This window comes from Dipodomys ordii, unplaced genomic scaffold (genome assembly GCF_000151885.1).
Source record: "Dipodomys ordii isolate 6190 unplaced genomic scaffold, Dord_2.0 Scaffold42, whole genome shotgun sequence".
NCBI lineage: Eukaryota > Metazoa > Chordata > Mammalia > Rodentia > Heteromyidae > Dipodomys > Dipodomys ordii.
The window spans coordinates 2,758,176-2,779,526 of NW_012267258.1; the positions used below are offsets into that span (position 1 = coordinate 2,758,176).

The 21,351-nt window shown below is 45.8% G+C and overlaps 2 protein-coding genes across 4 annotated transcripts in view; both read right to left on the reverse strand.

The window, feature by feature from the left end:
* Positions 1-19,941, reverse strand: part of Spats2 (spermatogenesis associated, serine-rich 2) — a 79,481-nt gene extending 59,540 nt beyond the window's left edge. The window contains exon 1 of one of the 3 annotated variants that reach the window (XM_013018822.1): positions 19,867-19,941. The gene's annotated coding sequence lies outside the window, so the exon portion shown is untranslated. Of the gene's footprint in view, positions 1-4,721; positions 5,018-19,866 lie in introns of those variants that run through there. The other 2 variants (XM_013018823.1, XM_013018820.1) reach the window with 2 other exon arrangements.
* Positions 13,812-19,952, reverse strand: Dnajc22 (DnaJ (Hsp40) homolog, subfamily C, member 22). The gene is made up of 4 exons (XM_013018824.1): positions 19,867-19,952; positions 17,442-18,401; positions 14,884-15,111; positions 13,812-13,971 (listed from the first exon to the last, which is right to left on the reverse strand). The coding sequence occupies exons 2-3, from the start codon at positions 18,279-18,281 to the stop codon at positions 14,926-14,928; spliced, it is 1,026 nt and encodes a 341-aa protein (XP_012874278.1). The 5' UTR covers positions 18,282-18,401; positions 19,867-19,952; the 3' UTR covers positions 13,812-13,971; positions 14,884-14,925.
* Positions 19,953-21,351: the final 1,399 nt, after the last annotated feature.

The window sequence follows — 21,351 nt, forward strand, 5'->3', positions numbered from 1 at the left end:
TGGGCCTGGACGCTGTCCCTCAGCTCTTCAGCTCAAGGCTAGTGCTCTACCACTTGAGCCACAGCGCCACTTCCGGCTTTTTTCTTTTTGCTTATGTGCTGCTGAGGAATTGAACCCAGGGCCTCGAGCATGCAAGGCAAGCGCTCTACCACTGAGCCACCTTCCCAGCCCCCGGGCCTGAGTTTTTGTTCTCAGGGTTAGTGCTCTACCACTGAGCCATACTCTACTTCTGGTTATCTGGTGGTTAATTGGAGATAACTCTCAAAGACTTTTCTGTCTGGGCTGGCTTTGAACCCTGGTCCTCAGATCTTAGTTTCCTGAGTAGCTAGAATTACAGGAATGAGCCACCAGTGCCTAGCTAAAACATTTTTAAATTAAAAAAAAAAAAAAAAATATATATATATATATATATATGTATATGTATATATCTTGCCAGTGCCAATGGCTCATGTCTGTAATCCTAGCTACTCAGGAAGCTGGGATGTGAAGTTCAAGATGCAAAGCTGGCTCAGGCAGGAAAATCCTCTCCACACTTAAAGGTGTAGCCCAAATGATACAGCATTAGCTAAGGGCAAAAAAGCTGAGTGAAAGTGTAGAGGGTCGCTGGGAAGGTGGCTCAGTGGTAGAGCGCTTGCCTTGCATGCATGAGGCCCTGGGATCGATTCCTCAGCACCACATAAGCTAAAAGAAAAAAGCCGGAAGTAGAGCTGTGGCTCAAGTGGTAGAGCGCTAGCCTTGAGCGGAAGAGCTGAGGGACAGCGCCCAAGCCCAGAGTTCAGGCCCCAGACCGGACCCAAAAAAAAAAAAGAAAGTGTGGAGGCCTTGAGTTCAAGATCTGGTGCCAGCACAAAAAATAAAACAAAATGTAAAAAGCCCTAGATTCAGCTGGGCACCAGTGTCCCATGCCTGTAAACCTAGCTTATATAGGCACAGTGGCACACACCTGTCAACACAAATAAGAGGATTATAGTGGGTGCTAGCCTGCCATACAGAAGACTGATAAGAGCGGTAAAGAGAGACTGGTAGAGTGGCTCACATGGTAAACAGGCTACCTAGCAAGTACAAAGCCCTACGTTCAAATCTCAGTACTACTAAAAACAAAGTGGTAAGAGTTTGTAGACATGCTTCATTGTTCTCCTACAGTTTAGAAGACTTACCCAGAAAGTCAAGACCTCAAGACTAGGGTGGTTTAAGTGACAGAATGCTTGTGCCTTAGCAAGCACAAAGACCCTCAGTTTAAACCCCACTAAAAAAGGGAGGTGAAACCTCAGTTTAGAAGGGATGAACATGCCATTTTCTTTTTTTTTGTTTGTTGTTGTTGTTGTTGTCAGTAGTGGGACTTGAACTCTGGGCTTGGGCACTGTCCCTCAGCTCTTCAGCTCAAGGGGAGCACTCTACCACTTGAGCCACAGTGCCACTTCCAGTTTTCTAGTGGTTTATTGGAGATAAGAGTCTCCTGCTCGGGCTGTCTTTGAACCTGGATCCTCAGATCTCAGTCTCCTAAATAGCTAGGATTGGATTACAGGCATGAGCCTCTGGCCCCTGGCTGGACATGCCATTTTCATGTTGCTTCTGAAATACACCAAGCAACTAAGGAAGCTGAACTATATTCTACAAGAGGTCATTTGGTCATACAATGAATGAACTCTTCCTTCCCCACAAATAAATAAATACAAGCTTTTCCTTCCAGTTTCCAATAAAAGCAACAAGACTGATATAATCAGGTTTGCTTCAAAAAGAGAAAGGAGGATCAAAAAAAGAGTGACTTTTAATTCCTAGCTTTTGTATGATGACTCTACATTAAAAAAAACTGCAATCAGAAATTTTTAATACCATATTCAAATTTTCATCTTGTCATTATTAAGTGACTCAGCATGTACCCAGGTTCCAGTGGCTCATGCCTTTACTCCTACTTAGAAGGCTAAGATCTGAGGATCTCAGTTTAAAGCCATAATGGACAGGAAAGATACACAGTCTTATCTCCTATTAACCACTAAAAAAAGCAGGAGTTTTTTTTGAGCTGTGGCTCAGGTGATAGAGCAGTAGGCCTTGAGTGGAAAAATGCTGAGGGATAACACCCAGGTCCTGAGTTCATGCCTCAGTACAGGCACCAAAAAACAAAAGGTACCCTGTGTATTAGTGAATTTTTCTGAGCCTTATCTGAAAAATGGTGTTAATACAACCATCTTTTAAGTATATATATGTGTTCATCCGTACATCTCTCTCTCTCTCTCTCTCACACACAAACACACACTCCAGTAACTAGGGATATATAAACTTCAACAAATGAAAATTCCTCCTTCCCTGCTATTTTCTAGCATCTAATCAGCCTAATCGGCCTCCAGGGGCTATGCTGATGTTTGGCCAGTAACTTTTGGCTACTTCCCCAGGCCCCAGCTGTTTCTCTTGGTTCTGTATGTTTCATTCTGGGTTTCTAAGAGGATCCTGTCTATATTTAGAGATAATGCCAGTATCAATTGTAGGCTCAACAGGTGCTTGGAGAACACCTGAGCACTGAGCAGTTTTCAACTGTTTTCCAGAGTTAATTGGTTTTGACTATGCTATTGGTTGTCTTGACTTCTACAGGAGTGCCACATATGCACAATACTTCAGTAGTACACTAAACAGAAAATTACTCATAATCACAATACATCCTTCAGCAAAAAGATTTTTTAACCATATTATCAGAAGCTCTGTAAATCTCAGAATAAATTTTCTATAAACTCTAGATTAGGCCACTAACCCAATCGAAACTAAATCACTGTGTTCCTATCAGCCCCTAGTTTCAACCAGTTCTCAGTGCTTTACCACAACCAAGATAAGAGTGGAATAGAAAACAATCAGGCAGTGCAGATTTAAAGAAGGCATCCAATAGAACTAGTTTTGGTCAGTCTAGTTATTCACTACCTTTGTGACCTTAGTAAATTATTTAACTTCTGCATTTAATTTAAGGATTTAAGGATTAAATTAAATGAGATAATGAATGCAAAAAAAACACAAAAAATACTTTGCATAGCCCACTGAAAGGTCAATAAAGAGCCACATCACTAAGAGCACTCCCTTGTTTGATTTTCATAACATATAAGGAAACTACAATTTAGATTATGATTTCTGGATCTTTATAAAGTAATCTAATGCTACCAAGGGAGACACAGCTGAGAAATAGAAACTAATGAATGCCCAGAAATCTTAGGTGAGTCAGCAAAACTTAATGCCCAACAAATAAAAAGCTTAATATGGACATGTAGGCAACATGGTAACAACAATTTCAAAATCAGCACTCTTCTATTTAGCATCATCTCAAATTTGGTCTGGAAGTCCAAATATTAAGACAATACAAAGATCATAATCCCAGAAATATTTTCTCACATTATTCCTAAATCACCTTAATTTAAACTGAAAGGTTTAAGGTAGCCTGATAATTTGAAGTCACCATCAAGAAAACAATTTCTGGGCTGAGAAGGTGGCTCAGTGGTAGAGCGCTTGCCTTGCATGCATGAGACCCTGGGTTCCATTCCTCAGCACCACATAAGCAAAAAGAAAAAAGCCAGAAGTAGCGCTGTGGCTCAAGGGGTAGAGCACTAGCCTTGAGCTCAAGAGCTGAGGGACAGTGCCCAGGCCCAGAGTTCAGGCCCCACGACCGGACCCAAAAAAGAAAAAAAAAAAACAATGTCTTAAAGTAAAACTCTCTCTTCCAGTGTCAGATAGTACAGGGACATTTCTCAGTGAGAAATTGCAATTCTGACCAAGTACAGATAACTTAAGTTTATATCAAGGCTCTTCATCATCTTTTAGTCCAGAAGGAAACAAAAAAGCCCTGGGTGCTTCCCCTACTCCCAAGACATCCTGAACTCTGAATTATCACCGGCTTAACTCAAAGCAAGATATTTATTGGTTATTCTAGACTCTCCTCTTCATTAAGCGCAGGTATATTGTATGCAGTAACTGCTGAGGATTTGAGAAGGTAGGCTTTATCAATAGAATGAAATATATAATAAAATTATTAAATGAATGGTGGTTTCCACTCCTTAGCAAAGGGCCAAAACTTATGGCAAAACCCACTACCTTTATTTAAAAAAATCCAATCATCTTGAATGAATTAGGAGAAAGACATTGTGCAGACTTACCTACTCTACACTGGACTTACCCTGTAATTCAAGCCCAAACCGTAAGTGTTGTACTTCTGTGCCTCTCTCTCTGCTTTATTTCCAACTCGTTTTCCTTTTCAATGCTAAGAAGGCTTGTCTATCTCTTTTTATCTTCAAAATCCCATTAGGACCCTGAAATCCTAAGGACCTTTGACACCCACTCAAATGACCTTTTCAATCCTCATTTCATTTGTACTTTAACGTCCCAAATAACCCCATCCCTTTCATTCTTCTCGATCTTGCGCGTTATTTCTTAAAAATCCACTCCTCCTCCCCCCCTCCCCACGCTTACACCGGAGTCCCCCTCTCTCCATTGTTTCCCGGGCCTATCCCTCAGCGTAAACTCCCCAACTCGGGCCCACGAGCCTCGCTCGCCCCCAGGAAACCCCCCCCCACAGACCCTCGACCTTCGGAGCGCTCCGGGTCTCCCAAGGGCTCGCGTCCGACCCTCCTCTCCAACACGCCCGTGGCCCCAGCTCCCTCATCCTCTCCCCTCCCTCGACCCGTCCTCCACCTCAGCGCCCCCCTCCAGCCCCGCCAGCCCCATTCACCCGGCATCCTCCTCAACCTCACCTAGCTCCGGGTCTCCCGCAGTCGGCGTGTCCCTCCAGTTCCCGGCTCAGCGCCTCGAACTCTCTCGGGGTCTGCGAAAAGGAAAAGCAGATTCTCCGCCTTCTCTTCTGGAGCCTCCGTCGTCGACGTCGTCGCCGCCGTCGCCGCTGCTGCTGCTACCGCCGCTGCTACCGCCGCCGCTGCCGCGCTCCTCCCCCAGTTCTCTCAGAGCCGGACGCCGCCCCGCCCCCACCGCCACCTTCCTCACTTCCCTCGGCCGCGGGGTGGCGGGCTGAGGAAGAATCACCGCCCCGTCTCCCCTCGCCCGACGCGGGAGTGCCTGGCCGATCCACGCCGGACGCTCGCTCCGGCTCGCCCTGCTTGCCCCGCCCCGGAGCCTCCTCGGGAGCGCGCGCGCCAGCCATCCAGCCAGGCGCGTACGGCGCGCACTCGCGCGGGCGTGAACCTGATTGGCCGAGCTCCAGGCGGTCGCAGCCAACGGGCGCGCGAACGAAGCCCGAGCCTCGGGCGACCCGTGCGTCGACCCTTTTGCAGTGGAGTGGCGTCTTGGCGGAGGCGGGCTTCTAGGTTGACCTTCGTGTTATGGCTCCTCTCTGGGGCGGGGGTGGGGGTGGGGGGGTCCGTCTGTCACGGCACTCGTCACTACCGTGGGCTTGAAGAAGTGTTAGAGAGGAACGGGTGAGACTCGAACTCACGTCAGCGTGCAAGACAGCCCAAACCTGACGGCGGGAAGGTGAAATGGGGGATTAACACTCGGCCGGACTGGAGGGCCGAACGAGAACTGCCGGAAAGAACCGAAACTTCCCGAAGATGGCCGAAGGCGCGCGTTGGCAAACCTCGCGCACAGCCTTTTGCTATAAGTCCGAGCCCGGGACCTCTTCTGCGATCGCTCTAGAGTCGGTCTGGAAGACTTTAGGTTCCTGGCTACTAAACATCCTTGAAGCCATTCCGGAGCCACCGACTTCGGGAAACTGGAGATCCAGACCAGGCGGCCACCAGGCCTCCCGGGAATGAATACAGGAAGTGGTGAGGGTTGGGGGAGAGGATGCACACACAGCCCAGCCCAGGATTACCTTGGGTTTGAACTTCAGGGATCTGCCCTGGCTGTGTTCTCAAGTCGTTTTCTGTGACAGGTTTCAGATCTGCCCAACTGTCCTCTATCCCTCAGTAATGCTTTCTGTTGAATCTTTCTATTAAATACCCCCACTCCCACCCCACTTCCGTCTAGCCCAGCGCTAGCTACCCCAGAAGCTGAACCTGAGGATCGTGGTTCTCAGCCAGCCGGAGCAGGAAAGCCCCGAGATTCAAAAAGGGGCTCTGAACGTGCTCCCCCTAAGACTAAGACTTACATATGTATAGCTGGACACCACAGATATCCCCCATAGTTTTGGTTTCCACAAGTCTGTCGTTTCAATCCCAGTGCATGTAAATTGAGTAGGATGGTACATACATATCAAGTCATCCTTGTAGTTTTTTGTTTGGGAGGATTTTTGTGGTTGTGTGTGTTTATGTGTTGTTCGGGGGGTTTTTTTGGGGGGATGTTTTTTGTATTGTTTTGATTGTGTGTGTGTGTGTGTCAGTCTGTCTTGGGCTTGAATTTACAGCTCTGCTTCCAGCTTTTTTTTTTTTTTTTGGTCCGTTGTGGGTCCCTCAGTTCTTCAGCTCAAGGCCAGCACTCTACCATGTGAGCCACATCACCACTTCCAGTTTTTGGAGTGGTTTATTGGAAATAAGAGGCTCACGGAGTTTCCTGCCTGGACAGACTGAACCGCTATCCTCAGATCTCAGCCTCCTGAGTAGCTGGGATTACAGGCGTGAGCCACTGGCACCTGGCAACTTCTGGCCTTTAGGGTGGTTAATTGAAGATAAGAGTCTCTCCGATTTGGCTGACCTGGCTGGCTTCTCACATCTCAAGCCTTCTGAGTAGCTAATGTTACAGATGTGAGCCACTGGTGCCCAGTTTTATTACTTTTTTTTTACACTGGATCTTGCTGTGTAAAATTCTGAGGCCAAAGCTGGCTTCAAATTCATCATCTTCCTGCCTCAGCTTGCCAAATCTGGGGCTACAGGCAGTATGCTACTTTGTTCTTAACTTGCTTGGGTTAGGAAGCCAAAATTCCACAGCCCATATCCAGGTACCAGTTGATTATACCTGTTATCCTAGCTGCTCAAACAGGTGAGATATGGAGGATCAAAGTCCATAGCCAGCCCAGGCAGAAAAGTCTACAAGATACATCTCCAATTAACCCAATAAAAAGCAGATCTAAAGTCATGGCTCAAGTGATAGAGTTCCAGACCAGGAAAGGTGAAACTCTAGAGTTCAAACCCCATTACTACCTAAAGAGTAAATTTGCTTTAAAAAAAAAAAATAGGGTAGATTAGTTAGGACCCAGAGCCCCTGGAAAACATCTTGCAACTGAATGCATTGCTTGCTTGGCAAGCTGGGACTTGTGGAGCATGTAAAATTGTTTCACAATTATCAGCAAAAATAGAATGTTCAGTTTTCATCCTTCCTAGTTCCTCATACTCTTAGTGGGGGAGGAATGCAGGAGACAGACCGAATAGAGAACTACAGTTCCAAATCTCCAGAAGATTGCAGGCAGCAATCTTCTCTGATTGGCACTGCCACTTGAGTCATACCAAGTGCCAATGGCTCATACCTGTGATCCTAGCTACTAAGGAGGCAGAGATCTGAGGATCCCAATTCAACGCCAGGCCAGGCAACAAAGTCTGTGAAACTCATCTCCAACTAACTACCCAAAAGCCAGAAGTGGAGCTGTGGCTCAAGTGGTAGAGCACTAGCCTTTAGCAAAAAAGCTGAGGGACAGCTCCCAGGACCTGAGTTCAAGCCCCAGGACCAGCACTATATAAAGAAAATAGAGCTGGAGTCATTGCTCCATGGTACAATACTTGCCTAGCATATTGGAAGCCCTAAGTTCAATCCCTAGCTTTGCAAGGAAATAATAAAATTATTGGTCAGTTATGGCACATGTCTGTAATCTCAGCTCTTAGAAGCTGAGGTAGGAAGGTTTTATATATATACATATATATATATATATATATATATATGTTCCATGCTAGCCTCAAACTGACAATATGTAAGGTTCACTGAAAGGAGACCACCACATAGTTCAAGCAGAAAAGAGTTTGAGGGGTGGGGGTGGCAGGGGTAGAGGGAGGGTCAAACTGCCGGCCTGCACAAGATGTAGGATGGAGGCATGCAAGGAGCGTACCGGGGGAACTCATGATGGAGATTATAAAAGGAGAGGTCAGGAAGGAGATAATGGCTGCAGCAATGACATCATAGCCTAGGAGACTGCTTATTGCCCCAAGGTATGCCAGTTGCCTGGGTTACAATTGTTGGGCAGGGACTTCTAGGGAAGGCCATGTGTGGCCAGAGGAAAAGCAATAGGAAGGGGTCATTTTTCCAGGGCAGACTTAACTATATATATGAAAAAAAATTTTTTTTTCCAGTCCTGGGACTTGAACTCGGGGACTAAGCACTGCCCCTGAGCTTTTTGCTCTACCACTTGAGCCACAGCACCACTTCTGGCTTTTTCTGTTTCTGTGGAACTGAGGAATAGATCCCAGGGTTTCATGCATGCTAGACAAGCACTCTACCACTAAGCCACATATTCCCAGCCCACGTGTGTGTGTACACATACACATATATATACACACACACATATAAATTTTATTTTGGGTCTGGTCGTGGGGCCTGAACTGGGCCTGGGCGCTGTTCCTCAGCTCTTCAGCTCAAGGCTAGCGCTCTACCACTTGAGCCACAGCGCCACTTCCGGCTTTTTTCTTTTTGCTTATGTGGTGCTGAGGAATCGAACCCAGGGCCTCGAGCATGCAAGGCAAGCGCTCTACCACTGAGCCACCTTCCCAGCCCATACACACATATAAAATTAAAACTGCTACTCGGGGCATAGCTTGAGTGATAGAGCTCAAAGCGCTGAGTTCAAACCTGAGTATTATCAAAAATAATAAAATAAAAATTAACTTGTTGACAGGTCATGCCTGTAATCCAGTTCAAGCCCTAATACCAACACACACACACACAAATTAATACTATCTAACTTTTCTCAGTTTGAACTCAAGGTCCTAAAGTAAGTACTCTACCACTTAAGCCACACTTTTGGCTCTTTTGCTCTAGTTAATTTTCATTTAGGGACTCAAACTTTTTGCCCAGCTGGCCTGAATTTAGTTTCTCCAACCTATATCTCTTGTCTAGATGGGACTACAAGTATGAACCACCACACCTGCCTTGTTTGTTTGGATATAGTTTTACTAGCTTTATACCCAGGCCTTGAATTCAATCTTCCTGATTTCTACTTCCCAAATAGTTGGGATTACTGTATCATACTTGCTTCTCAAAAGTTTTATAATTTATAAAGTGCTGTCAATGCAATGTCTCATTTCATTGTCTCAGCATCCCTGAGGGACACTCCCCATGTAACAAATGAACATGAAAGTCCAAGTTGTTAATTTATTCATACATAATACATATCCTGGGTTTTTGTTTTATTTTGTTTGCTTGTTTTGAAGTACTGGAGTTTGAACCCAGGCTCTTCTATAACAAATATTTTGTTATTTGCATTGGAAGCAGGCAATCCCTGCCCAGAAGGGGCTTTGGAATAAAGAACAAAACTTACAAATGTGAGACAGAAAACAAATTACATGGCAATGTGTCCAAAAATAGACCAGTACCAACTAGACAAGAATACTAAAAGAATTCAAGAGGAAAAGATTACTGCAAGTAGAATTAATTGGCAAAGGCATCATTTAGGGATAAACCTTAATCTGGGTCATAAAAGAAGTATAAAGATATGGATTAGCAGTGAAGAAAAGAACTACAGTAAAGAAGAGTAACATCAGCAAAAACAGGAACATCAAAACAACAAACACATTGACAGAGAAGGACAAGAGCTTGATGGGAGATGAATCAAAAATGATCAGACCCTGCCGGTCACTGGTGGCTCACACCTGTAATCCTAGCTACTCAGGAGGCTGAGGATAACGGTTCAAAGCCAGCCCAGGCAGGAAAGTCCGTGAGACTCTTATCTCCAATAAACCACTAGAAAACCAGAGTGGCACTGTGGCTCAAGCAGTAGAGTGCTTGCCTTGAGCTGAAGAGCTGAAGGATAGATAAGCTAGCGCCCAAACCCAAAGGTCAAGCCCCATGACCAACAAAAAAAAAAAAAGAAAGAAAGAAAAAAAGAAATGATTAGACCCATCCTTTTGGCTGTGCAAGAGAAGTTATCTGCTAAGAGGCAGTGAGTTCCAAATCACTGAATAGAAAATAGTCTGCTACCAAGTGCCCAAATTAAACAGTTATTTGCTTTCTTACCCAAATTAAACTAGGTGCCAGTGTCTCACACCTGTAATCCTAGCTATTCAGGAAGCTAAAATCTGAGGATTACAGTTTGAAGCCAACCTGGATAGAAAAGTTCATAAGATTCTTATGTCTACCCAAAAGCCAAAAGTAGAGGTATGGCTCAAGTGGCAGAGTGCCAGCCTTGAGTAGGAAAGCTATGGAAGAACAGTATCAATATGGGTACAAGTATCAATATGGGTACACACACACACAATACACAACACTGAAAAGCAATAAACAAGTTTCTGTGGACCCCAGGAAGGAAAAATAGGAAAAAAAGAACAAAAGAAGTGAAGTTCAAACTTGTGGGTGGGGGGAAGATTAAGGGCACGGTACTAAAATTAACCTCATTGCCCCCCCCCAGATCTGAAATAGGGAGATATCTGAACAGAATATATATATATATATATATATATATATATATATATTTATTTATTTATTTATTTATTTTTGGGTCCGGTCCTGGGGCCTGAACTCTGGGCCTGGGTGCTGTCTCTCAGCTCTTTAGCTCAAGGCTAGCGCTCTACCACTTGAGCCACGGTACCACTTCCGGCTTTTTTCTTTTTTTTTTTCTTTTTGCCGGTCGTGGGGCCTAAACTCTGGGCCTGGGCGCTGTCCCTCAGCTCTTCAGCTCAAGGCCAGCACTCTACTACTTGAACCACAGTACACTTCACACTTTTTCTGCTTATGTGGTGCTGAGGAATCAAACCCAGGGCCTCAATAATGCAAGGCAAGCACTCTACCACTGACCCACCTTCCCAGCCCTAAACTCTTTTTTATTATTCAAGACTCAGCAAAAACAAAACAAAATCATTCCAACAACAGTTCATTGTAAGTTAGGTGTTTGTGTGTGTGTTTTCCCCATCCCTCCTGTCCCTTGTTGTTGTTGTTTTTGGGACTTGAATTCAGGGCCTGAGCACTTCCTTGAGCTCTTTTTGCTCAAGGCTAGTGCTCTACCACTTAGAGCAATAGCACTACTTCACTTTTTCTGGAGATTAATTGGAGATAAGAATATCAGAATCTCCTACCTAGGCTGTCTCATCCTCCAGAGTAGCTAAGATTACAGGTGTGATCCATAGGTACCTGACTTGAATAAAATTTGATCTCTTTCAGTGACTAAGGGGAAAGATGGCAGGAACATTGTGGGGGGTGGGGGGAACATAGCATCTCAAAGTGTAAACTTCAAAAGCCAAATTAGTAGCTTGATATATGTTACAACTAACTCTAAACAAACCATCCCAGATTCCCCTGGGAGATCAAACAATGAGAAAAACATAAATCCATTGGCATTTGCCTCAGATAATATTCCAAATTCAGTTTCACATTTGGTCTCTTCAGTTTCACATTTGTTCTCTTCTTGTGAACAGGAAAGGACAAAAGAACTCTGATAATGAACCTACTATCAAACTTTAAAAAAAAAAGTGATGTATTAAAAAGCACCTATTTTAAGGCTGGGAAGGTGGCTCAGTGGTAGACTGCTTGCCTTACATGCATGGGGCCCTGGATTCAATTCCTCAGTACCACATAAGCAGGAAAAGCCGGAAGTTGGCACTGTGGCTCAAGTGGTAGAACACTAGCCTTGTGTTGAAGAGCTGAGAGACAGTGCCTACTACCCAGAGTTCAGGCCTCATGATGGAAAAAAACAAAACAAAACAAAACACTATTTTACCCTTGTGACAGCCTTATAGTGCCACCTGCAGTTTCTAGCTAAGACCACGTTAACCATATACCTCTTGGGAGCATAGAATCCATTGTTTAAAGACAAAAACAAAAAACTAAGAAAGTAAATTCAAGTCATGCATCCTCAAAACCCTCCTGGGATAAAGCAAATATAGCTTTAAGACATAGTGCCTAGGAAATGGTCTAAGAGCCTCTATTGGCTACTAGGTCAATGAGTCACATATAGCAAAGAAAAAAGAAAGAGAGGGAAAAAAGCTAATACATTCTAGGCTGCTTGATTTAAAGGATGATATATTGTACAGACCTTGAGAACTTAATAGCCCCACAGTACCTTGCTCTGTCTGAGAATTGCATTTCATTCTGGACACTACAATTTAAGAGCAATATTGACAAGAGCTGTAAAAATGGTCATACCCTTTGACCTAGTAATTTCACTCTTGGGAATTTATTCTAAGGAAATAATTCAAGAGAATAGATAAATTAGAGGCATGAAGATATTGGTGCAACATCCTTCAAAACACTAAGTATGTATGCATCTGCATATATAAAATAAATGTCTCTCAAAAAAAGAGGTTATTGCACAGCATTAAAATAGAATAGTGGGCCGGGAATGTGGCTTGATGGTAGAGTGTTTGTCTAGCATGCATGAAGCCCTGGGTTCGATTCCTCAGTACCATATAAATAGAAAAAGCCAGAAGTGATGCTGTGGCTCAAGTGGTAGAGTGATGCCTTGAGCAAAAGAAGCCCAGGGACAGTGCCCAAGCCCTGAGTTCAAGCCCCAGGACTGACAAAAATAAATAAATAAAATGTGAGGCCAGGCACTGGTGGCTCATGCCTATAATCCTAGATATCCTGTAATCCTAGTACTCCTCCGGAGATCTCAGGATTGTGGTTCAAAGCCAACTTGAGTAAGAAAGTTCATGAGGCCCTTATCGCCAATTAACCACCAGAAAATATGAAATGGAGCAGTGGCTCAAAGTGGTAGAGCTCTAACTTTTAACAAGCTCAGTGAGGGGCTGGGTAGGTGGCTCAGTGGTAGAGCGCTTGCCTTGCATGCTTGAGGCCCTGGGTTCGATTCCTCAGCACCACATAAGCAAAAAAGAAAAAAAAGCCGGAAGTGGCACTGTGACTCAAGTGGTAGAGAGCTAGCCTTGAGCTGAAGAGCTGAGGGACAGCGCCCAGGCCCAGAGTTCAGGCCCCACGACCAGACCCCCCCCAAAAAAAGCTCAGTGACAGTTCCAGGTCCTAAGTTCAAGCTCCATGACTGACTATATACAGTTATATGGATAGATAGACAGACAGACAGGCTTATACCTATAATCTTAACTACTAGAGGGATGAGATCTAGGGATCACAGTTCAAAGCCAGCCCAGGCAGGAAAGTCTGTGAGATTCTGTGTGTGAGTGTGTGTGTGTGTGCGCGCGCGCGCACGTGCGCACTGGTCTTGGCCCTTAAACTCAGGGCCTAGACTCTGTCGAGTTTTTATGCTCAAGGCTAGTGCTCTACCACTTGAACCACAGCTCCACTTCTGGATTTTGTGGTGATTAATTGGAGAGAAGAATCTCATGGACTTTCCTGCATGGGCTAGCTTTGAACCATGATCCTCAGATCTCAGCCTCCTGAATTAATAAGATGACAGGCCTGAGCTGCCAATCTCTGGCTGAAAGCATTTATTTATTTGTTTATTTATTTATTCTCTTTTATTTTTGCCAGTACTGGGGCTTGGGCTCAGATCTTTGATCTTGCTTGGCCTGCTTGCTCATAGCTAACACTCTACTACTTGAGCTATACCTTCAATCCAGTTTTTTGCTTAATTGGAGGTAGAAGCAAGTAGATTTTCTTTCTTTGACTAGCTTTGAACTTTGATCCTCCAGATCTCAACATCCTTAGTAGCTAGGAATACAAGTTTGAGCCATCTATTCCCAATTTATTGTTATCTTTTATAGAATGAAATATGCTTCCCAGCTACCAAAAAGAGTCAAATAACCTTCTTCTATCACAATGCAGTGAACCAGAGGTGGGACAAGGTCTATAGTTTCAAAGTTATTTTATTTGTTTTTATAATATGCCTTTAATTTTCTATTTTTAAGAAAATATGATCAAGAATACAATAACTAAGGGTCTGGGGGTTTAGCTCAGTGGAAGGGCTCCCGCTTGGCGAGCACAAGGCCCTGGGTTTGGTCCTCAGCCCTGGGGGGAAAAAAAAAAGAATACAATAACTAAGACTTTTTAAAAAGTTCAGAATGCAAGTATACTTTCTTTTCCTTTATTTCTTTCTTTTTTCTTCTTGCTGGTCCTGGGGCTTGAACTCAGGGTCTTGGCGCTGTCCCTGAGCTTTTTTTACTCAGAGCTAGTCTCCTCTACTACTTGAGTCACGATTACTTCTAGCTTTTTTTTTTTTTTTTTTGTCGTGGAGCCTGAACTGTGGGTCTGGTAGCTAATCCGTGAGCTCTTCAGTTCAAGGCTAGTGCTCTACCACTTGAGCCACAGCATCACTTTAGGCTTTTTCTGCATATGTGGTACTGAGGAAATGAACCCAGGGCCTCATGCATGCAAGGCAAGCACTCTACCACTGAGCCACCTTCCCAGCCCTTCTTCTAGCTTTTTATGGGAATAATTAATTAGAAATAAGAGTCTCATGGACTTTGAACTCTGAGTCTGGCTTTGAACTGTGATCCTCGGATTTCAGCCTTCTGAATAGTTAGGATTACAGACATGAGCCACCAACACCTAACCTTTCAAGTACATTTTCATTTCATTTTTTTCTTTTTCCTTTTTTTTTGGGGGGGGCAGTCCTGGGGCTTGAACTCAGGGCCTGGTCACTGTCCCTGAGCTTCTTTTGCTCAAGGCTAGCACTCTACTACTTGATTCACAGCGCCATATCTGGCTTTTTCTGTTTCTGTGGAACTAAGGAATCGAACCCAGGGTTTCATGCATGCTAGGCAAGCACTCTACCACTAAGCCACATTCCCAGCCTACAAGTAAATTTTCTATCACTATCTTTCTCACTCTGTAAAGCTTTTCCTCATTTCTACTGAAAGCAGTTTCTTTAACATTGGTAGAATGTCCTATATGTACAAAGCCAGACTTGAGATACATTGCCTGGATCTGCTAGAAGTCCATCCTCTGAGGGAAGATTTTTCCTCACTTCCTGGGTCCCCTGGATTTCCTGGGCTGATTCAGGATTTCATACGCAGCCTGGATCTCCAGAAAGTGCCTCTGGGCCTCATCCTTCTGGTGCTGATTGTGGTCAGGGTGCCAGACTTTTACTAGCTCCCTGTAACTCCGATGTATTTCTTCATTTGTTGCCCCTTCTGAAAGGCCCAAAACCTTAGGGAAACGGAAGTTGACAAATCAGAATATGTCATATTTTTTTTAGAGTAACTAGGTCTCTCTCTCTCTGGTCCTTTGATAAATCAACCTAATGGTATCTCTTGAACAACCTAGAATCTCAGATTTGAAAAATGCCAATCCAGGAGTGGTGGTTCATACCTGTAATCACAGTCCTTGCTTGAAATTGTAACACTAGGGAAGCTAAAGGAGAAAGATCTTGAGTTTCAGCCTAGCCTAGGCTTATCTAGTAAGATCATATCTCAAACAAAGATGTCAGATACAAAAGAATACACAGTTAAGAATTCCATTTAGGGCTGTGAAGGTGGTTTAGTGGTAGAGTGCTTGCCTGGAATGCATGAGACCCTAGGTTTGATTCCTCAGCACCACATAAACAGAAAAGGCTGGACGTGGCAATGTGGCTCAAGGGGCAGAACCTTGAGCTGAAGAACTCAGGGACAGGGCCCAGGCCCAGAGCTCAAGCCCCATGACTGACCAAAAAAAAAAAAAAAAAGAATTCCATTTATTTGATGTTAAAGAATGGACAGCTGGGCACTGGTGGCTCACACCTGTAATCCTAGCTACTCAGGAGGCTGAGATCTGAGGATCGCGGTTCAAAGCCAGCCCGGGCAGGAAAGTCTATTTTTTTTTTATTTCCAGTCGTGAGGCCTGAACTCTGGGCCTGGGCATTGTCCCTCAGCTCTTCAGCTCAAGGCTAGCGCTCTACCACTTGAGCCACAGTGCCACTTCCGGCTTTTTGCTTATGTGGTGCTGAGAATCGAACCCAGGGCCTCATGCATGCAAGGCAAGCGCTCTACCACTGAGCCACCTTCCCAGCCCACTGGGCAGGAAAGTCTATGAGACCAATAAACCACTAGAAAACCGGAAGTGGCAGAGTGCTCACCTTGAGCTGAAGAGCGCAAGGACAGCGCCCAAGCCCAGAGTTCAAGCCCCACAACCAACCAAAAAAAAAAGAATAGACAAAAATAGCACATACACACACACACACACATATACACACAAAAAAGAATGATTAAAAATTTATTAGGGAACAGGGCATTGGTAGCTCATGCCTGTAGTCTTAGCTACTCAGGAAGTTGAGATCTGATGATCACAGTTCAAAGCCAGTCCAGGCAGGAAAGTCCATGAGCCTCTTTATCTCCAATTAACCACCAGAAAACTGGAAGTGGTGCTGTGTCTCAAAGTGGTAGAGTGCTAGCCTTGAACAAAAAAGCTTAGGGACAGTGGCAAGGCCTTGAGTTCAAGCTGCATAACCAACAAAAACAACAAAACAACACCAAGAAAAAAAAAAAAAAAACTTGTTAAGAAGCTGGGCACCCGTGGCTCACACTTGTATGCCTAGCTACTCAGAAATCAAAGCCAGGGGCTGGGAAGGTGGCTCAGTGGTAGAGTGCTTGCCTTGCATGCCTGAGGCCCTGGGTTCGATTCCTCAGCACCACATAAGCAGAAAAAGCCAGAAGTGGCGCCTTCAGCTCAAGAGCTCATGGATAGCGCCCAGGCCCAGAGTTCAGGCCCCACGACAGGCAAAAAAAAAAAAAAAAAGAAAGAAAGAAAAGAAAAGAAATCAAAGCCAGCTCAGGCAAGAAAAATTCTGTGAGACTCTTATCTCCAACTAACCAGCAAAATGAGTGGAGCTGTGGCTCAAGTGATAAGAGTTCCAGCCTTGAGCAAAAATAGCTAAGGTACAATGTTCTGACCCTGAGTTCAAGCCCCAGCACAGCACCAATTTTTTTTTGTTAGGGCTAGGGATGTAGCTCAGTACAGTGCTCACCTAGCATGCATGTGAAACCTTGGATTTGATCCCTCATCCCCAAGGAGGAAAAGAAAGAGAGGCTGGGGCCAGTGGCTCACACCGGTACTCCAGGCTACTCAGGAAGCTGCGATCTGGAAATCGTGGTTTGAAACTAGCCTGAACAGAAAAATCCTTGAAGCTTTATCTCCAATTAGCCAGCAAAATGCTATGCTAGAGGAGTGGCTCAAGTGGAAAACTGCCATTTGTGAGCAAGAAAGTTCAAGCCTTAGTAGCTGCATCACAAAGAAAGGAGAAAAAAACTATGGTATGCAGAAAGCTTTTTGGTGGTTCCATGCCTTGATTTGCATTGTATATGCATAAAATAGTTTATTTTATATATGTTATACCTCAATAAAAGAAACTAACATAGACATAGATTTCTCCAACTGTGTGCCCAAAGAAACCTTTGAAAATACTTGGGGAAGGGGGGTGGTAGTGGAGACACTAGTTCTGACACCAGTTCTAACAGACCTCAGACAAGACAACCACTTGGCCCAGAGAAGAAAGCAAGCCTTACCTGGTAAGCCAGCTGCCGCTTCTCATCCTGAAAACTGTGAACAAACTCATGGAGCCTCTCCCACTCCTGGAAGTAGCTACTATTGAAGCCAAGATCTCCTACTAATAGCCACCAGATCCGGTAAGGCAGAAGGAGTATAGTCTCCAGGAGTCGGCCAAGAAGGGGGAAAAAGCTGAACCAGCTCAAGAAAGTGCCAAGAGTTTCTGCTACATAGCTGAAAGTGGCAGCTGTGTTGTACAGGGCACTATATGCCAGGGGTCCAGTGAAAGCGAGGTAAGCTAAGCCTAGCCGGTAGAGCCGCACACTAAGCGTCTCTGATGCCACTGAAGCTTTGTAGCGGCGATGCTTCTGGGCTGTGATACTGGCAGCCACGCTGATGGGTAGAATGGCTATGGGACGGCCATAGAAAATAGGGGAAGTAAGGAATGCTACCCCTAGAGTATTCTTAAAGTTGGAGGTCTGGTTGCCAACAGCAGACACCAGCAAGACTCCTAAGCCAATTGCCAGTGGGAGACCGACAATGTAGAAGTTGGCCATGGAAGAGAGACTAATCAGAGCCACAAGGCCAAAATAGATGCCCACTATTATCTGGGCAGTAAAGCGAATAAGACTGAGGGGAGGTGTCCCCTTTCCTGGGCTCTGCTTCTGCCCCTGGAGTTTGTTGGCTTGAGCTACGTAGCTTGGAAGCTTCCAGAATTCCCATAGCCAACCCAATCCACCACCCCCCAGAGTAAGCATCCAGAGTAGGGCATGGCTGTCCCTTCCCAGGTATAGATGGTGTAGCCCAGCAGGACCCCCAACAGCCCAGAGGACATAGGTAATCAGAAGTCCCTTGGCCATCCTCTAGGGTAAGGGTCTCAGAACAAATCCAGCGGCACCTGACATTGCTTAGACTGCAGAAACTTCAGGGTCCTCTGTGAGAATCAAGACCACCATAGCCCCAGGATTTATCCTTAGATCCTAAGAGAATGGGAGAAAAAAAAAAAGCAGAATCATAAGACTATTACCAGGTCCCAACACAGCAACCGATCCCCCTTCCAGTAAAAGTCATGTCCAGATATACCACCATATCTGTGGAGTGCAAGGGTTTCATTCTTTTTCTAGTACCTCAATTCTATTCTTTACAACCACAGTGACTCCAAATTTAGGAGAGGAAATTGCAGAACTCAGTGCAGGGATAAAAAAAAAAAAAATCAGGTCCAAAAAGAAATGTACTCTGTACCTGACTTATGTGACTGTAACCCCTTTGTACATCACTTTTATAATAATAAAATTTAAAAAAAATCAGAAGCAGCCAGGCACCAGTGGCTCACACCTATAATCCTAGCTACTAAGGAGGCTGAGATCTGAGGATCACTGTTGAAAGCCAGCCTGGGCAGGAAAGTCCATGAAACTCTTCTTTTTTTTTGGGGGGGGTCCGGTCGTGGGGCCTGAATTCTGGGCTTGGGCACCGTCCCTCAGCTCTTCAGATCAAGGCTAGCGCTCTACCATTTGAGCCATAGCGCCACTTCCAGCTTTTTTTTTTTTGCTTATGTGGTGCTGGGGAATGGAACCCAGGGCCTCATGTATGCAAGGCAAGTGCTCTACCACTGAGCCTCTTTCCCAGCCCATCCATGAGACTCTGATCTCCAATAAACCATCAAAAAATTGGAAGTGGCGCTGTGGCTTAAGTGGTAGACATTAGCTTTGAGCTGAAGAGCTGAGGGAGAGCGCCCAGGCCCAGAGTTCAAGCCTCCTGACTGACAGAAAAAAATAAACAGAAGCTTACTTTTCAGACCTTTCTGCAAACCACTAGTAAGGAAATATCTCATGGGTAGGAGAGGGGAGGAAAAGGGTTAGGTAGGATGCTTTCCCAAACCCATACCTTTCCTTCCCCCTTAAAGTTGTCTATGACTCTTCTCAGTCACCTGGCTAAGGTTTTAACCGCTCTCCAGCTTTCTCTTCTCTCCAGTCCATGTTAATTTCCCACAAGTTAAGCTTAGAAGGCATCCTGACTTCTTTTTCTTTGGGGGGGTCTGGTCATGGGGCCTGAACTCTGGGCCTGGGCACTGTCCCTCAGCTCTTCAGCTCAAGGCTAGAGGTCTACCACTTAAGCCACAGCGCCACTTCCGGCTTTTTTTCCTTTTTGCTTATGTGGTGCTGAGGAATCGAACCCAGGGCCTCTGGCATGCAAGGCAAGTGCTCTACCACTGAGCCACCTTCCCAGCCCCCATCCTGACTTCTTATCCATTAAACATTTTGGAAAATGTTTTATCTAGTCCTTGGCACCCCACAACTCAGCCACCTCCTCTGAGACAGGCTTCTCCAAAGAAACTGGACAAATCCCCAGAATATCAAACTAGATGCCAAAGCTTGCTGGCCTGACAATCTGTCTCCTCTAGATCCATGGGGCCTCCTTCCCCGCCAATCCCAAGTGGAACAATACCTGGCTGTCCAGGCTCTCAGCACACGGCAATCCAGTCATTTCCTTTGACCAGAGAGTCAAAATGGCCCCTCTCATTCGGCTCCCACTTCCATCCAAGTGGACTTTGCCTCTGTGTCTGCTGTGTCACGGAAGTCAGGCCTCTCCCCAAAGCCAGCCCCTTTGGGGGGGTCACCTTTACAGCACACACTCTTCTGGCCTGCCCTTTCGGATAAACTGAATGGAAAGCTTCGGACAGCGCACCTGCACTTTGCAGGGGCTGGAATCTCCCCTGTCCCACCCCAGCCAGAAAACGCCTCTGGCAGTGCAGCACTGCAACCGCCAGGTGGCACTGCCGTTTACAGAAGAGAGCTGGAGAGGGTCGTCTGAAGGCCGGGGCACACTAGCTCAGAATAGTCCCTACCGAGGTCCTGCTCCCCCGCTGTCGTATCTGTACCGCGAAGAAGAGGAGAAAAAGAAGAAGAAAAAGGACAAAGAAGAGGAGGAAGAGGAGGAGGACGAGGACGAGGACGAGGAGGACGAGGAAAGAAGGAGGAAGGAAGGAGGAGGAAGAAGGAGGAGGAAGGGAGGAGGATGAGGAGGAGGAAGAGGAAGAAAACAGGCCAATGGTTGCTTCTTCTCACCGCCACATACTGGACCTCAGCACCACAGGCTGCGCTCTTCCTGCTGCGTTGCCCTCCAAGAATGCCTTGGTTGGTGGTTGGTTATAGTTCCCATTCCTCTAAATCATAGAAACCCACTGACAGTCTGCACACACGCACACGCGCACACACGCACATCACTACCACACCACACCTCTGAGTTCCCACCACACCTCTACCCTTCCAGTGGATACTGGAAACCCTGAGGCTGCTCTATCCCATAAGCTAAAGGTGAAGGAGAAACAAGACTAATTAAAATAAGAACAGAGGATGGGAGCGCCCCACTACGGAGAGTAAGGTGTCAAGGAGACCGCAATCGTCCTCCCTCCAGCCTGAGTGCTAGTAGAAAGGAGCAGGGGGTGCAAGATGCCTTAGTCTCCACGTTCCTTGCTCCACTCCTGGGTTTCAGCTCTATGACCTTGGCCAAGTCACACCGCTTCTTGGGCTTCGCTTTTTTCTTTGTAAAGGAGAGGGGCTTGGATCTCCCAAATCTCCCCCTCCACTTTTGACTTAAGGGAGTTCTTGGGTTCTCTCCAAATTCCTTGCCCCTTAGTGCACCCCCTTTGCGGAGGTGAGGAGGGGGCTGGAAGGGGGAAATGCCGCACCCCCTCCCCATGGAGGCCCCTTCGGGGTTGATGAGGGGCCTGGACAGGGAGGGACAGAGACGCAACTTCTCAGTGGCGGGCTGGGGGCGGGGGAAGACGGGGCACTGAATAATGAATGAGACTTAATTGGGCCCGCACTGCGCGCCGGCTCGCTAAGCTTGGCAAACAGTGCGGGCAGCGGCGGCAGCCACTGGACAAACAAACTAGCTCTGGGTGCGGGGAGCGGAAGGGAGGAGGAGAGG

What these genes read in the sequence shown, in the direction of transcription:
- Dnajc22 (XM_013018824.1), bottom strand. Translation starts at nt 18,281, where the DNA reads ATGGCCAAGGGACTTCTGATTACCTATGTCCTCTGGGCTGTTGGGGGT. An exon ending in AGCGGCAGCTGGCTTACCAG is followed by an intron (nt 15,112 to 17,441) that starts GTAAGGCTTGCT and finishes CGTTTCCCTAAG; the next exon opens with GTTTTGGGCCTTTCAGAAGG.